The sequence below is a fragment of the Pelodiscus sinensis genome, chromosome 3 (assembly GCF_052426305.1).
Source record: "Pelodiscus sinensis isolate ZL-2025 chromosome 3, ASM5242630v1, whole genome shotgun sequence".
Classification (NCBI taxonomy): Eukaryota; Metazoa; Chordata; order Testudines; family Trionychidae; genus Pelodiscus; species Pelodiscus sinensis.
Genome location: NC_143054.1, coordinates 144545137 through 144563663, shown reverse-complemented (window position 1 = coordinate 144563663; position 18527 = coordinate 144545137). Strand labels below are relative to the sequence as shown.

The 18527-nt window shown below is 43.6% G+C and overlaps 1 protein-coding gene across 1 annotated transcript in view; it reads right to left on the bottom strand.

Moving 5' to 3' along the window:
- The window catches only part of DNAH8 (dynein axonemal heavy chain 8), a 611430-nt gene that overhangs the window by 513500 nt on the left and 79403 nt on the right, over positions 1 to 18527 (bottom strand). The window contains exons 9-11 of the mRNA XM_025186355.3: positions 16836 to 16949; positions 14026 to 14133; positions 12312 to 12413 (exon numbers count right to left, since the gene is read on the bottom strand). Coding sequence (XP_025042140.3) covers positions 12312 to 12413; positions 14026 to 14133; positions 16836 to 16949 — 324 coding nt within the window. The remainder of the gene's footprint in view (positions 1 to 12311; positions 12414 to 14025; positions 14134 to 16835; positions 16950 to 18527) is intronic.

Here is an 18527-nt window from a genome sequence, read left to right as displayed (position 1 = left end):
CTTTGTCTTTATGGAATACCATAAAGGGAGGGTCTGCCATCATTTCGTCCACCCTCCTGGCAGATGTGATAGCTACCAAGAAAGTCACCTTCATAGAAAGGTGGAGCATGAGCATGTCACCATGGGCTCAAATGGTTTACAGGTGAGAGCCTAAAGCACTAAATTGAGATCCCAAATTGGAGCCAGAGGTCTAGTAGAGAGTTAGGCTACGTCTACACTGGCCCCTTCTTCGGAAGGGGCATGCTAATTTTGAAAGTGGGAATAGGGAAATCCGCGCGGGATTTAAATAAACATGTCCGCCGCTTTTTTTCCGGCTTGGGGAAAAGCTGGAAAAAAGCGTCTAGACAGGCCCGATCCTCCGGAATAAAGCCCTATTCCGGAGGATCTCTTATTCCTACTTCAAAGAAGGGGCCAGTGTAGACGTAGCCTTAGTGTATGTACACCCTTCAGGAAGCACTTGGTCATTGGGTGGGTGAAAACCAATTTGTCGTTGATGGGTGGGCTGTTACAGCAACAAGGTGAACCTCTAGGGAGCTGAAAGAGAGGCTGGACTTTTGTAACTCTAGGAGGTATTCCAAGATGGTAAGTAGTGGTGCCGTTGATGGATTCAAGCATTTTTGTTCTGTCCAGATTGAGAATCTTCACCACTTGTACAGATAAGATTTTCTGGTTGTTAGTCTGTGACTGTTCAATGATGTTTGTTTGACCTGATCAGTGAATGTCGTTTCTACTGAGGTGAACCACTGAGGAACCATGCCTGGAGGTGAAGTAAAATGCAGGACAATGTAGCACTTTAAAGACTAACAAGATGGTTTATTAGATGATGAGCTTTCGTGGGCCAGACCCACTTCCTCAGATCAAATAATGAAAGAAAACAGTCACAACCATATATACCAAAGGATACAATTTAAAAAAATGAACACACATGAAAAGGACAAATCACATTACAGAACAGAAGGGGGATGTGGGGGGGGGGGAAGGAAGGTGAATGCCAGTGAGTTAATGATATTAGAGGTGGGGAAGGGGAAATGTCTGTGAGTTAATAGTATTAGAGGTGATAATTGGGGAAGCTATCTTTGTAATGTGTAAGATAGTTGGGGTCTTTGTTAAGTCCGGTGCGGAGGGTGTTGAATTTTAGCATGAATGCCAGTTCAGAGGAATCCCTTTCAAGTGCAGATTTGAATGTCTTCTGAAGTAGGATGCAGGTTAGCAGGTCATTGAGACTGTGTCCTTTCTGGTTGAAATGACAAGAAACTGTTTTCTCTTGTCTGGAGGTGAAGTGTTTGCAGAGATGGGTGATGAACTTGGCCGCCCTCTTGTGTCAGGAGATGAGGGCAATGGGAGTCGCCACATCATTCTCTTGGACATCTGTAGCAGGTAAGTATACCATGTTTGCCTGGGCCAAGGTGGAGTGATGAGGATCACTGTGGCTGCGTCAAGCCTTATTTTGTTGATTACTCGATGAAGGAGTGGAATTGGGGGGAAAGCATAGAGAAGCAGTGCATTCCAGGTTATTGTAAATGCATTGCCGAGAGAGTGCATGCCAATGCCTGCATGCGAACAATATTGTGGACCCTTCTTGTTCGCACTGGTTACAAACAAGACCACCAGCAGGTAAACAGTTGATGGAGGACTTTGGAGTCCATTTCCCATTTGTGATTGGAATTGAAATTCCTGCTGAGGTCGGCCTCAGTGAGATTGTCCCTGTTCAGTAGATATGTGGCTTGCAGATGAATGTTGTGTGCTTTGCACTATGTCCAAAGGTGGACATCCTCCCTGCCTATTGATGCCATACATGGCTGATTGATTGTCCGTAAAGATTTGTACCAAGTTGTTGCATAGGAGAAGCAGAAAATGCTGGCATGCATAAAATACTGCTCTGACTCTAGTATGGGATCAACACTAGTCTGTTGATATTGTGGAAGCATGGTTTGCATGTGGTTCTCAGCCACTATTTCATAGGTCTCATGTTCAGTCTGGCATGCAGTACTGTTGAAGTGACCTCTGCCATGTGCCCTAGCAACTGGAGACACATCCTTGCAGGGATATGTGTACTCGATCATACCACTGAGATGAGGTCCTGTATGGTCTAGAACCTTTGTGGCAGAGAGCCTGTAGCCTCTATGCAATCAAGGAGAACTCCAATAAATTCTATTGGCTGAGCTGATTGGAGTTTGCAGTTGAGCACATTTATCTGCAAAGCAAAGACTCTGGAATAATGATCTTGTTAGGAAAACCGTGTCTTCTGCTTTTTGATTTGTGGATGCCCTTATTAGGCGGTCATTGAGGTATGGAAATATTGATACCCCATTTCTGGAGAGGTGAGTGGTGACCACAACAACTACCTTTGAAAAGATCCTTGGAGCCTGGAGAGTCTGAATGGAAGTACTGTGTATTGGAAGTGTGCATCACTGTCACAAGGCCTCAGGCGGGTCAGGGCCAAACCCAGGAATCTCTTGTAAACAAACTCAAACACCTTACTACCACACGTCCAGCAGGGATCATTTTATTCTCAACACCAGATTGTGGGGCTGATATCCATACCACCCCTCAAATAGGTTCTAACAGTAAGAGTTCTTACTTCATGGAGTTCCACCTCCACGGCTATGGAGTCCCCCTTCCCGCAGGGGCTCAGGTCAACAGAAACAGAGCTGGCTCGGCTATAATTCTCAAATAAGGGTCCTTAGTTCCCAGGAACACCGCCTTAGTGGCTATAGTCCTCAGGTAAATGTCCTTACAGATGCTCGGGCCTATCTGCTATACTCCTCTAGAAAGCATCCTCAAATCACCGATACACAGCCCCTTTGGCAATTGTAACAGTCAGAATGCAGGGTGAGATAGGGGGACCCGGGCCCACCCACTGCACTGGGTCCCAACCCAGGGCCCTATGGCTGGGGAAGCAGTATGCCACCCAGGTTGGTGGGGGGGGAAGGTTGAGCCGAAACTCACCAACCCCAAGGGTCTCACAGACCTACCCTAGGTCACTTCCTACACACTCTGATTGCCTACGTTGAGCCGACTCTCCATAGGCTTAATCCTCGTGGAATGAGGATTACCTAGTTCGAACTAACGGAGCGCTAGTGTAGCGCCTATGAAAGTTAGTTCGAAATAACGTCTGTTAGTTCGAACTAACTTTGTAGTGTAGACATACCCTGAAAGATCATGTTTGCTCTTCCACTAAAAATCGCGGCTTCATTTCCCTTTGCCGAACAAACAAATCTACATGGCTCCGTAGACGGAGCCTAGTCCAAACTACCTAGTCCATGCCGCATGTAGCCGCGCGGCACGGAGTCCGCACTAGCGGACATTTAAAAATGGCGGCGCCCGGCTTTATGCAAATGAAGCCCGGGAAATTCAAATCCCGGGCTTCATTTGCAACTCCGGTTGCCTACATTACCACCCTAGTTCGAACTAGGGTGGCAGTGTAGACATACCCTTATTTAGCTTGTGGTCCACTAATGGGTAGCAGGTTTAAAACTAATAAAAGGAAGTTCTTCTTCACACAGCGTGTTGTCAACCTGTGGAACTCCTTTCCAGAGGAGGCGGTGAAGGCTAGGACTATAATAGAGTTTAAAGAGAAGCTGGATAAATTCATGGAGGTTAGGTCCATAAAAGGCTATTAGCCAGGGGATAAAATGGTGTCCTTGGCCTCTGTTTGTCAGAGGCTGGAGAGGGATGGCAGGAGACAAATAGCTTGATCATTGTCTTCGGTCAACCCTCTCTGGGGTACCTGGTGCTGGCCACTGTCGGTAGACAGGCTACTGGGCTAGATGGACCTTTGGTCTGACCCAGTACGGCCGTTCCTATGTTCTTATGTTCTTATGATCTCTAGATCCCTTTCTGCAGAACTCCTTCCTAGACAGTCAATTCCTAGTCTGTATGTGTGACTCAGGTTGTTCCTTCGTAAGTGGAGTACTTTGCAGTTGTCCTTATTCAACTTCATTATGTTTATCTCAGACCATTTCTCCAGTTTGTCTGGATCATTTTGAATTATGACTTTATCCTCCAAAACAGTTGGAACCCCTCATAGCTTGGTATCATTTGCAAACTTAATAAGCGTACTCTCTATGGGTATGTCTACACTACAGCGCTAATTCGAACTAACTTAGTTCTAATTAGTTAATTCGAACTAAGCTAATTCGAACTAACGCGTCTAGAACTAAAAACTAGTTCGAATTAGCGTTTTGCTAATTTGAACTAGCATGTCCACATTAAGTGGACCCTGAACAGGGCTTAAGGATGGCCGGAAGCAGTGCCGGCAGGGCATCAGAGGAGGACTTAGAACGTGGAGATGCTGTCTCAGGCTAGCCGAGGGCTGTGCTTAAAGGGTCCTGACCCCCACCCCGGACAGACAGTTCTCAGGGGTGCCCCGCTTGAAAACCAGTCCTGGCTTGGAGTACCCGGAGTGCCCACACTGGGCACATCACAGCACTCGGCCATCAGCCCGGCTGCACTTGCCGCAGGCTGCCATCTGGCGAGAGGGGGCAATTGGGGGGCTGCAGGAGAGCTTCCACCCCCAGAAACCCACAGAGCCAGCCCAGTCCTCCCCATCGGGGGCTCGTGCCTCATTCCCTCCTCACCTCCTTCCACTTACCCTTCCCTAGCCCCTTTTCTTGATGTACAAAATAAAGGACAATTGTGTTCAAAATGGAATCTGTCTTTATTGAACAAAACTGGGAGAGACTGGGAAAAGGAGGTGGGAGAGGGGAAGAGAGAGGTTGGGAGAGGGGAGGGCAACTACAATGATCAGGGGTTGGGAACAGGTCCCATATGAAGAGAGGCTAAAGAGACTGGGACTTCTCAGCTTAGAAAAGAGGAGACGGAGGGGGGACAGGATAGAGGTCTCTAAAAGCAGGAGTGGTGTGGAGAGGGTGCATACAGAAAAGTTCTTCATTAGTTCCCATAAAGAAGGACTAGAGGACACCAAAGAAAGGAATGGGTAGCAGGCTTCAAACTAGTAACAGAAAGTTGTTCTTCACAAAGCAAAGAGTCAACCTGTGGAACTCCTTGCTGCAGGAGGCTGTGAAGGCTAGAACTAGAACAGAGTTTAAAGTGAAGTGAGATCAAGTGAGGGAGGTTGGGTCCATGGAGTGGTATTAGCCAGGGGGTAGGAGTGGTGTCCCTGCCCAAAGTTTGTGGAAGGCTGGAGAGGGATGGCACGAGACAAATGGCTTGGTCACTGTCTCCGGTCCATCCCCTCCAGGGTCCCTAGGGTTGGCCGCTGTCGGCAGACAGGCTACTGGGCTAGATGGACCTTTGGTCTGACCCAGGACGGCCATTGTAAGCTCAGGGCTCAGGGTCGGGGGTTTCAGTGGACCACCTTGATTTTCATGCACTCCTGCTCCTGGGTGGCCAGGCTGGCAGCTCTCCTGCCCTAGACGGCCACCTTCCTGTGCCTAGTGCGGAGATCGTGGACGAGGTCCACGATGTCCGCACTAGACCAGGCGGGTGCCCGCCTCTTGTGGTCCCGGGCAAGCTCCCGGGAGCCGACAGCCTGGTCCCGGGAAGAGGGGGAGGGCTGGGGGGCATCGGGTGGCTGGCTCGATCCGTGCCAGGTGCAGGGTCTGCTGGCTGGGTGCTGGCAGGCTTGCACCTGGCACGGGCACCGTAGCCAGCCCGTGCCCCTTTAAGGGGTCCGGGGCCAGGAGGGGGGCAAAGAGTTTCCCTGGTGTTGGCCAGAGTGGCCACCAGGGAAACCTGGGAAGCCTTAACCTCCCACTAGTTCGAATTAAGGGTCTACACAGCCCTTAATTCGAACTAGCTAGTTCGAACTAGGCTTAATCCTCGTAAAATGAGGTTTACCTAGTTCGAACTAAGCGCTCCGCTAGTTCGAATTAAATTCGAACTAGCGGAGCGCTAGTGTAGCGCCTATTAAAGTTAGTTCGAACTAACGTCTGTTAGTTCAAACTAACTTTGTAGTGTAGACATACCCTATGCTATTATCTAAATCACTGATGAAATATATTGAACAAAACCAGCCCCAAAACACACCACTATATTTGCCCTTTTCCAGTCTTCTGGAATCTCTCCCAACTACCATGATTTTTCAAAGCTAAAGGCTTAGATACCTCCTCTATCTGCTCCTTGAATATTCTAGGATGTATTTCATCAGGCCCTGGTGACTTGAAGAGATCTAACTTTTCTAAGTAATTTTTAACATATTCTTTTTTTATTTTATCTTCTAAACCTACCCCAATTTCCACTGGCATTCACTATGTTAGGCATCCCTTCAACATCCATCTTCTTGGTGAAAACCGAAATAAAAAAGTCATTAAGAACCTCTGCCATTTCCAAGTTTCCTGTTATTGTTTATTCCAGACTCTGAGGATAGAACAAGAAGCAATGGACTTAAACTGGAAGGTTTAAGTTGGACATTAGGAAAAAGTTCCTAACTGTCAGGGTGGTCAAACACTGGACTAGATTGCCCAGGGAGGTTGTGGAGTCTCCATCTCTGGAGATGTTTAAGAGTAGGTGGGATAGATGTCTATTAGGGATGGTCTAGTCAGTACTTGGTCCTGCCATGAGGGCAGGGGACTGGACTCGATGACCTCTCGAGGTCCCTTCCAGTCCTAGTATTCTATGATTCTATGACTTGATTCTCCACCTCAGTCCAAGTGTCAACATTTTAATATATAAGGCAACGCTCCCTCCCTTTTCCCCACCTATCCTTCCTGAGTAAGCTGTACCCTTCTTTGCCAATATTCTAATTGTGTGTATTATCCCACCAGGTCTCTGTGTTACTAACTATATCATAGTTGTGTTTATTTATTAGCACTTCAAGTTCTTCCTGTTTATTACCCATACTTTGTATACAGACATCCAAGATACTGATTTGATAGTTGACAGGGATGCAGCTGCTTTAAACAGAAGGGTGTTACCTGACCCTCAACCTGAACTTCAAAATGTTTGCCTCAAAGTAGAGGGTTGAAAGGTAGAGAGCTGGTCAGGAATTTGTCTTCTCCTGGTTTGACGTTGCCTCCTTCTGTTGTCATAGTGCCTCTGTGGTTGACTAATAGGTGTCGGTTTGTACCTCTGTGTAAAATATCTTCCCTGCTTACATTTTGTTTCAGGGACATGAATGCCAAGCTTCTTCAATGTGGCACGGGAGTGAGTGGAGGGATGCATCAGTGGTGTCAGCGAACAACTTGAGTCCTGGAAAGGGAGGTCCTCCACCATGGTTTGTACTTCATGGGGAAACCCGGATCGATGGAGCCATGAGGACTTTTTCATTATGACAGCCATTTCGATGGATGTAGTATCAGAGGCATCCAAGGCAGCTTGTAGGGTTGTGCATGAAATCAGAGCCCCTTTATTTACATTGGCTCTGAATTTATCTCTTTCATCTGGAAGGCTTTCAATAAATTCGATAGTTGCTCAAAAATGTGGTATGTATATTTTGCAAGAATCACCGTATAGTTGGAGATCTGGAGCTGAAGAGATACAGAGGAACAGGCCTTCTTTCCCATGAGGTCCAGGAGTTTCCACTCCTTATAATTAGGTGTGGTTCTGGCCACATTCTGTTCCTCCCACTGGTTAACTGCGTCCATCACAAGGGAATTAGGCAATGAGTTGGAGAACAAAAAGTCAATACCCTGTGGTGCTATATAGTATTTACAATCCGACCTCTTACTGACCAGTGGGATTGAAGCTGGTGCTTGTCATGTCACTTTGGCAGGGTACATAATGACTAGGTCAGTTTATAATGCCAGCTTAGCCGATGGGGAAGCATGCAGAATGCTAGTTAGCTTGTGCTGGGTTTCAGGAAGACTCATTAAGGAAACTTCCAGCATGCCTGCCATCCTCTTGTAAAGTTTTTGGAACGATTGAAAATTACCTCCTACTGTGGGAAGAGGGGGGAATCAGAGGAAGAAGATGATATGGGTGTTGGTGGAGGTGAGGAGGCAGAGGTTTCCTTGTCACTTGAACATTGTTCATCCTCCTCCTGATATGCAGATCAAGGGATGGTACAGACATAGCCCTTGATGGAGCAGAGGGAAGTGCCTGAGGTTGCACTTGCTGTGGTTGCTGGGCTCTGTAGGGTGCCCAGGGATCCTAGTAGGGCATGTTGGCTGGCACTGGTTCTGCAGGGGGCAGCCATTGGGGTGGCTGCCTTTGAGGCAATGCTTGCTGCTAAGGCTGTTTTGGTGAGGAATGCCTTGGTGTGTGGGTACAGACAGCCTTAACAACAAAAAGAAAAATATTAACTACCAATAACTATTTAACTGTTAAAATCATAAAACTTTTCTATACTAAACTAAAGCTACACTAACTATAACTAAGAACTAGCAAAACATTTGAAAAGTTTGGAGGGCAACTGTTGGTTCCAACCAATGCTGCCAGCGGCAAAGAAGGAACTGAAGAGACGGTTGGCTACGCATACATAGTAGCAGCACCACGCATGCTGTCTGCTCCGTGTGTGCAGCCCACCAAGGGCACTGCTACCTAAAATCTCTGACTAGAGGCGCAGTGGCGCCCCAGACACTTAAGGTGGAGCATCTATAGGGACACTCTTTGAAGAACAACATGCAATATTTCTTATGAACAAAAAATCTGTTGTTTTTGTTAGTTGTTCTGTATTTCAGAAAATGGTACCTTTTCTAATTAGTTCACATTATCATATTAATATAAAAACAAAATAATGCAGTTAATCATGTAACCTATTCCTTGTGTCCTGCACTGACATGCAGAAAACCCTACTTTGGTTCCTCTAATTTAGCACTTATTATTCTTATTTCAAAAAGAAGTTATCAGGAGTAACTGAGACATATTATAGTGCCTGTGTGAAAAATAGAACTAACGTTAGATGGAAGACAAAAAAGGATCTCTATATCTTATTTACTTTATGATTAAGAATAACTGACTTAAAACACTTCAGAGAGGTAGCCGAGTTAGTCTGTAACTAGAAAACTTAAAAAATAACAAATAGTCTAGTAGCACCTTAAAGACTAACAAAATATGTTAGTCATCTGAAGAAGTGGGTTTTGCCCAAAAAAGTTCATACCATCTGCATGTTTTGTTTGTCTTGAGGTGCTACTAGACTTGTCCCTGGGGTTTGCTGCTTGTACTACAAGGGTAACTTGGAGGTGGGTGGGTGAAGAAATGTTTATGGTCCTGCTGGAGAACAAAATATTGGTGCACCCTCCCTTTGCTGTTAGCAGGATAGATGCTATTCTTAATGAGCAGTAGCATCACTCTAGATGGAACTTTGGGGTGAGGGTGAGAGTTAGGGTTAGGGTCTTCTCGGCTTAGGTACCTAGATTCAGCGCTACCCTTCACAGAAAGTCCTGATGAACCCATGCATCCATAGCTTGGAGAGAGGGTGAAGTTCCCACAACCACCTCATCTGGTGATGAGGACTCTCTGGGGGGGAAACCAAGTCCTTAGGTTCCTGTAACCCTGCACCTTCATACTGAGTTGATTGCTGGACTGCCTAGAGCTGTGAAGTCACAGAATTACCAACCTCAATCGATGGTTGAAGATTAGCATGTGGAAGGCTGTGCTGGGATTCTGATTTAGGACCCCTAGGAAGCAACATAGCTGATGGTGAACCATAGGTGATCGAATACACCAAAGCCACCCAGGATGGAGGTGGCCCATGGGCCTGGTGGTATGCCCATGGTGTCCAAATCAACTGGGGCATCTGAGGCAGAGCTGCAGTGCTAAGATCGGTGCCAAGACCTAGAGAGGTGAACCATTGTCTTAGATGAACAAGACTCCACCTCTGATTCCAAAGAGTATTCAGATGTGGACCAGGGTAGCACCAAGGAGGTTGGTGCTGGGGAATTGTGCCGAAGGGAACATATGGCCATGATGGTAGGCTTACCCCTGTGCCAAACTGTCGGTGGTATTAACTTCAGTGCCACTTCTAGTGCACAGAGTTTGAGGGCAAATAAAACATTTAGCAAGCAAGCAAGCAAGCAATAAAATGTAAGGACAATCAAAACTAACCATTTCCCAAAGTACCCAGCCAGGAGGTCCAGATGATGTTACCAAAGAATAACCGGAGTATCCCAAAACAGTTATCCCGCATCTAAGGCATCAAGTCCATTATTTTGGGCTCACTATTCTGACGTCTCTGTAAACCTCAATCTACAAGGAGTAAGGGACATTTCGTAATAGCACTTTATTTCACAATTTGGCTCTGTGTAGACAGCACCAAATGACAAAATAAGCTATTTCAAAATAGCATTGAAATAAGATACATAATTTGCATAGCTCCAATTGCATATCTTATTTCGAGTTACGGTGTGGGGTAAATGCACCCTAAGGGTACATCTGCACTGCATCCCTAGTTCGGACTAGGGATGCAAATGGAGACGACTGAAGTAGTTAATGAAGTGGGGATTTAAATATCCTGCGCTTCATTAACATGATCTCGACGGTGCTCTAGTTCGAATCACAGCTGATTCGAACCAGGAAGTGCGCGCTGGGACGCATTAGTTCGGACTAAAGCCCTTAGTCAGAACTAACGTTACTCCTAATTTTACTTCTTGCCCTAATTGTGGATCGTTATGCATCAAAAACCCACAAACTGGAAGAAGATGCTGCTGAAGAGGAAGAGAGAAATAAAAGACCATTAATCACTCAACTGTTTCATAGGCTGTAGTCAAAGCTGTAAATGAATCCCAGATGGATTAAAAAAATAGCGTAGTAATTGACACTGGCGATGCTAGTTACATGGAAAAGGCATTTTAATCTGTGTTTTCTATGCTGTTTCCAAATTCTGTACATACAACCTGTTTGGTGCATATTGTTAATTTAATTGGTGAATCATTTAGAAAGCCTTTTCAGCTGGTACATACATTTGTACTGTGTTTCAAAAACATATTCTATAACTCTGAGAGTAGGAAAGTGAAATACCTCCATTGCATAAACTAGAAACTACAAGAGTAGTTTCCATATATCAAAGAAACTATGCCTCCTAGCCAGAGGTGAAAGCAAACCCAGGGACTTTACTGCTGCACCCTGCACTAAGCCCAGTGTCCTGAGCAAGAGGGGGGTGGCTCTGGGCCTCCAAAAGGTACAAGGCTGAGAGCTGAAGGGGCAGGGCTGAGAGCAGTCTACCCCCATCCTCAGCCAGTTCTTCACAGCCAGGGGGCGGGAGCACCAGGACTGTAGCCGTGGAAGCCAGGAGCCTTGGAGCTGCAGCTACGATTTAAAGGACCCAGGGCTCTCAGCCACTGTTGCAGCAGCTGGAAGCCCCAGGCCCTTTTAAACTGTGAGGCCCTAGGGTAGCTCTCCCTTTTGCTCCCACTGTTGGCTGCCCTTTTTGCCACTGGGCACAAAAGGCAGTGAAACTCTGACACAGCAGCACTGCTAGACCCTACCAATACAGCTGCAATGGCCAGAGGAGGGGAGGGGGAGCAAAAAGTCAGGTATATGCAGGTCAATCAGGTGGTTAGTTCTTACTGATGTGCCAAACTGGCCCACTTTCACCTCTGCTCCTAGTCCAGATATAACATGCTGGAACAGCTGATTTCCATGCTGTCCATTATCATTCTAAGAACTTTCAGTTCTATAAAGAGCTGTTTTGGGGCAAATTACTCAGAAAATGCAGTATGACCCAACTAATTGTGCATTGTTGAAAGTACAGATTATCTGTACAATATAGGGCAAAAAAATACAAAAGACCAAATTTCACAGAAAGGGTGTGTCTAGACTACAGGGTTTTTTCAAAAAAAGCGTCCTTTTTTCGAAAAAACTTCCCCTGCATCTAGACTGCTGCCACGTTCTTTCGAAAGTAAATAGAAAGAACACGTTAGTTTTTTCAACTGCAGAAAACCTCATTTTACGAGGAATAATGCCTTTTTTTGAAAGTGCTCATTCAAAAAAGGGTGCTATGAAATGCAAACTGTGCTTTTCTGAAAGAGAGCATCCAGACTGCCTGGGTGCTCTCTTTCAAAAAAGTGGCTTGCTTTTTTGAAAGTACCAGTTGTAGTCTAGATGCTCTTTTTTGAAAGAGGCTTTTTTGAAAGTATCTTTCATAAAAGCCTCTTTTGAAAGAGGCTTGCAGTCTAGACCTAGCCTTAGAGACTAGATTTTGAAGTATATGATGTGTCTTTCACGTCTGTGAATTTGGTAGGGCCCTATCTATTAACAGTTATATGTTTATTTTAACAATCATATATCATCTTTGAACAATTTAATATGAAATCTAGAAAACTTTATAATGCAAAACAATGTATTCTTTTATTATAAAAATTATGGACGTTAGTGCAGTCCTACAAACTAGCTGTTTACTAGTTGAAATAAAAACCAAAATCAGAAGGTGATATGAACCAGTGAAAACAGCAAAATACCACTATACTAACCTGAATTTTTTTAATTACTATAGGTGTATCCTGGTCCCATACACGAGACATACCACCATCAGTAATATATGCCTTACACGCTGTAACCATTTGATTGGTAACCTAATACATAAAAATGAAAGACAAACTTTGTTAATCTCCAAAAATATATTTTATTACACCTTGAATTGAACATATATACATACAATTGGAACTTTTCAAATCACATTTAGGTAAAATATCCTAATATATGTGACTTTAGGACAACCTTACAGTACTTTAGATATTTTTAAACCCTGATATAATATTTGAAAAAAGTCTCAGACATAAAAGGAAAAGATATTTGTTCATAATTCTGCTTCTGAAGAGATCACACTAACAGGATCATTCCTGGATCTTAGTTTCCCACCACTAGACAAGCAGAATTACTGAAGTATTGAGAATTTTTACCCATAATGGCAATGGTAGCTGTGTAGTATGTGAGCTAGGACTTCGGCTTCATCACAACCCCAGGTCGTATATCTATCTACATACATCATAGCCACAGACTCATACGTATGTGTAAAATAGACATTCACAAAATGTCACTACCCAAAATTCAAGAAAAGACTCCATGTTTTAAACATACATACACAGAGTCCCTTCCCTCCCTCCAGTGTTCCAACTAGAAATGTCTACATCCATTGGCAATGCCCTGAGAAAACAAATGTGGTGTCTTGTGTGCTTTAGTTTTAATGAGTAAAACTCAGAAATTCTGGATAGGGTACTCTAGGCCACTACCTTTTTAGAGTCCCCACAAAGAAAGAGTCAAAGTAAACTTTTAGAATAACTGAGGCTATGTCTACACTACGGGGCTTTACTGGAAAAAAGTACGCAAACTGCGGAGTGCAATTTGCGTACCTTTTTCCGATAGTTTTCTCGGAAGAGGATTTTCTGAAATTTGGCCGCCTACACGGGGACAAATTTTGGAAAAAAAAACCTCTTTCAGGAGAGCCCTTATTCCTCGTGGGAGGAGGAAGACAGGGCTTTCGAAAGAGTGCGTCTGCTCTTCCGCAAAAAAAAAGTGGAAGCACAGATGCATTATCCCTGGACGTGGCGGAGTGGTATTCCAGAAAAACCCTGTAGACTACTATTTAGTCTATTTCCAGAATAGCCCCAGTGAAAGAACCTGGGAAGAGCCCTATAGAGGCTAGGTATGTATCATGACAAGGAGGGGTATCATTTGGCCAGACAACCACAGACAAGACCCTTATGGGTCTGGTACTGTTAGAAGACAGTACCAGACCCATAAGGTTAAAACTAGAGCGCATTCACACTTGAAACTGCCACTTATCTTGTCCATCACTGAAGCTCTTGGAAAAAAGAGGGTAGTAACTCCACTTTTACACTGCTACAGTCCCTTCTCTTTTTGTATGTTGAATAGTATTTGTGGACAAGGGACTACAGTATTATAAAGATGACATAATATAGACCTTTGTGAGCCTAATAAAATACTGTAAGAAACAGAATTCAGTTGCAATGCCTGATATTTTCTTTGTGCTTAATTAATTTTATAGCATGAAAAGAGAAGTGTTTTATATTTGGTAATGGGCTTCGTAGTTTTATAATATCCTAACCATTTTTATCAAGATACCTGGTGCATGAAGTAAAACAAGTGTTTCTGTAATGTCATATTCAGAGCTGTTTGTTTTCATCACAGTTTATATGAATGCATCCTTAACATGAATATGCTTACCTTTATAAACAGAGATGTCATTCTCTCTGAAGTATTGTAATACCTTGAAACACTGTGAATCATTCGTATAGCATTAATCAAATTTTGGATTCCATGTGCCATTGACACCTAAAATACAGATTTTTTAAAAGAAACTTAGGAGATCTTCTCTCTCCTTACAAAGTTTCCTATTCATAATTCTAAAATACATTTTTTCTTCAGTTAATCTATCAATCTTAAAGACCTTGTTACATCTTGCACAGAAATAAACTTATTTAGAGTTTCTTATTATAAAAGCAGTAAGGCTCACAAAATTATGATTAAAGTAGCTTTAAAATGGTAAACCTCATAGGGTATGTCTACACTAGCTCGTTAGTTCGAGATAGGTAGGCAAATGAGGGCAACCGGAGTTGCAAATGAAGCCCGGATTTAAATATCCCGGGCTTCATTTGCATATTCCTGGGCGCCGCCATTTTTAAATCCCCCTTAGTCGGAACTAACTGCCCACGGCTAGACACGGCAGTTAAACGTTAATTTGAACTTTCCTTAGTTTGAATTAACTGTTACTCCTCGTGAAATTAGTTCGGACTAAGGGGGATTTAAAAATGGCGGCGTTCAGGAACATGCAAATGAAACCCGGGATATTTAAATCCCAGGCTTCATTTGCAACTCCGGTTGCCCTCATTTGCCTACCTAGCTCGAACTAACGAGCTAGTGTATACATACCCATACATACTCTGTCTGTGGTCAAACTAATGAGAGGTGTAGTTATGCATATTTTTATCTGATGACTGTAGTTTGGACACTGAAACACAATCTATAGGTTTTTCTTACTTTTGTCAATGCAATAGGTTGTGGTATCAGTTGTTCATTTTAATACTCTTTCTGGCCAACTCTATTCTTTTAAGGCCTAGGGTCTACACTAAATAAAGTTTTTGTAGTTGACATTTTTGTCTCCTCCCCCCCAGTATAATGATAAAATATCCTATATATGCACACGTAAAAGCTTCTCAGTTGTTTATCAGTCATGGTACAAGCTGTGCTGAGTAGTCTAGGGGCTTTAAGGGTGTGAAGTGGAACATTTACTTGTCCCTGGTGCTTACATGGCTCCATGGTAAAGATCGTGCTGGAGAGGCCCTTCTTTTAGCTGAAGAGTGTGTGTCGGAAAGTGGCTCAACATTTCTCGACCCTGAACAGGTCCAAGCAAGCGATGGAAGTCTCTGACTGTGGCTGGAGCGCCTTATAAAAAAGGAGCCTCATTTCTCTGACATGCCTCGCTCTAGCTGTTAGCTTAAAGCAGTGGGGGCACTTTTGTGGAATGTGCGCTTCCCTGAGGCAGCAAATACATGAGTGCCCATATGAAGGGGGCATAGGCTCCCGACAAGTGTCGCATTTTTTGAAGCCAGGGGAACCTGGCATCATGTGATTTGTCCATAGTTTGCCCTTGTTTGTTTTTTTAAACTATAGAATGAACGAATGAGAAGTTTAACTAATAACTACAACTACTAACTACTAAGTAACGAGAACTCAATTTCTTGTATGACACAATCTGAGGAGAGAGGAGCTCACTCCGTCTGTGACTGAGGGTGGCAACAAATGAACCTGGCGGGCGCCGGACCATGCACGTGAAGAGAAGGAGCAAACAGCATGAGGTGCCTGACGTGCATGCGCAGTCTGGCCGACTACTGCTAGGGGAAACTCTGATCTGCAGCACCAGGACGACCCAACACTAACAGTGGAGCACCCATGGGGACATCACTTAAAGAAAAACGCGGCTTTGCACAGGCAGAAGTTGTGCAGCTATTGCTGATTGTCCCATGTCTGCATCACAATGTCCCACCAGTCTGAGCTTTTCTCACAGTGCCAGAACCGGCATTCCACTATGTCCAGAGCACTGACTGGCAGGTGCGCTAGCATGAGCATCAGGTCTTGCCTAAGCAGCACCTCCATGCCACACCGAGCTTTGTCCTCCTCCTCTTCCGGTGGTGCAACATGCATACGCTCTTGAAGCACAGTGCCATGAGGCATACCATGACACACATGAGCATAAGCAGAACTGGGAGAAAACAAAGTTCTTGCAGCCTCCTGAGGAGAAGCAATTTTTTTTTCTTTTAATGACAATAAGCTAAGCAGAACTATGGAAACTATTTATATGGAGAACTATCTAAAACTAACTATAAACTAAGAACTAACTACTAAGGTAAGTATGCTTGAGGTGAGAGTTTGAAGCTCCATCTCTGACTGAGGATGGTTAGTGAAAAACCGAGGGGGGATGGAGGGCTGTGCGCATGAGGTGCCTTTCACACATGCATAGCCCAATGGGGAAACTGCTTGCAAAGCTCCAAACTGAATCTCCAATAGTGGAGTAGTAATCAGGACATCATCCAAAGAAGGACTATGATTTCTTGGATATAATTGTGTGGTTATTATATGATTGTTGGCACATGATGAATTTTTAATAAAAGCCACCGAATTTAATTATATAAACTTCGTAGTGTACATAATATTTTTGTGTGTTTTAGTTCCTAATAAAAGTATTTGCTATTTGAGGAAAGGCAAAATAGATTTTCACAATGATTAATAAAATATAAATTTTAAAAATGTGTGGATCCTATAAGAATTTAGATTTAATTTCTATGCAAAGAAGTTACAGAAATTAATATTTCATTGCATGCAGCCCAATAAAATGATGGTTTAAAAAGTTACACAATCATTTAGAAAATGTTTTTGAAGTAGAATATTCCACAAAGAAGATTACTTCTGTCCTAAAGTATACTCCTTTTCTGTGCATTCTACATTAATATTTAAACAATCACAAAAGATATACTTACAAGATCATAGTTATAAAGAGGCTGACATACTTTTTCAAGCGTGTATAAATATCTCACATTATCTTTTGATTCATTTGCAGTGTCTGTGATTCTGGCATCCAACTCACGCCACAGCTAAAGGAAAAAATACCTGTGATTCTGGCATCCAACTCTTACCATGTCTAGAGGAAAAAGTACTAAAAAAAAACTTCATACATGTTTCATATTGTTGCCAACATACAGATGTGTAGAATATACACATTTATAAAAACCTTTACATAACTGTTGTTCTTTGCAATATATTATACATGTCCATGCCATTGTAGGTGAATTGGTGTGCCCTCTGCATGGATATTGGAGGTTTTTCTCTCAGCAGTACCTGTTAGAGTGATTTGAGCGCCCTCTGTTGCTGTGCACTACTGTGTGCTGTTTTGTATGAACAGAGCCACTCTTGTCCTCTGTTCTTTTGTATCAGACAGAATCCAATACAGAGGGCAGGCTGAGTAGGTCATGGACAGGGCACACGCAACACATCTCACAGAACAACAGCTACAGAAAGGTAGGTAATAGGTTTTTTCTTCAGATGATTGCACATGTCAATACCACTGTCACTAACAAGCAAATGCCCTTGGGGTTGGATTCAGAGTCTATCTGAAAAATTATCACAAAACAACCATCTGAAACTGGCATTGTGTCTGGTTTTATGGGAACTGGCATAATGAGAAATGAAAGTGTGCCGTGATTGTGATATGGTGCACTCACAGAAGTTCCCTTGGGATTGTTCCCCAGTGTGCTGATCATGCCACTGACATCTGCCTTCTTGCTCTCTATGCTCCCCTGCTGGACCAGATCCACTGGTCTGCCCCAGACAAGGAATAGAGTTGGGGTAACTGCTGATCTAGCCCATCTTCCATTCCTTATAGTAGTGGTCTCCAACCTTTCTACACCCAAGATCACTTTTTGTATTTAAGGATAACCTGTGATCGACCCTGCTGCCTTCCCTGAAGTCTCATCCACCCTCTCTCACTTTCACTGGGGTTGGAGCAGGGGGTTGGATTTCAGGAGAGGGTGTGGGCTCTGGTCTTGAACTCTTCAGTACACTCCATTTCACTAATGAATTCCTCAAATTAAAGTTTGCCATTTTGAAATCAAGGTCTCTAGATGCAGACCTCTTTTTGTTTATCCTTCCATTTAGTTTAAAGTGAAGTAATTCTTGATCACTCAAACCAAGGGTTGTCCTCTTTAACCAGTTATTTTATGAGGTGCTCTCTACTTATCAATACTAAATCTAATGTGGCATTAACTTCTGTTGGTTTGGTTACCATTTCACAAAGAAATCCATCAGCAATCACATCCAGGAATATCAGGGCCAACCATTACTAGTAGCACATGTCCTCCAATCGATATCTAGGAAATTTAGTTCTCCCATAATCACATAATTCCTGCTAGTAATTATTTCATTAAAATATTAAGAGTATCTCTTTTCCTAGTTAAAATGGATTATGGATCTATGGGCACAGTGTGAAGAGAATAATAAAGCGACAGCAAGGAACCTGTCTCGAAGTAGACAGACTTGTGGTATGGTGGAGTCTAGACAGGCACTGATACATTTTATGATTTGGGAGAGGTGGATCAAAGATTTCTTCCAGTTTATTTAGAGGCCAAGATTCTGAAAACACAATATTGTCGTTGTCATACACACTCTTGGTCTGC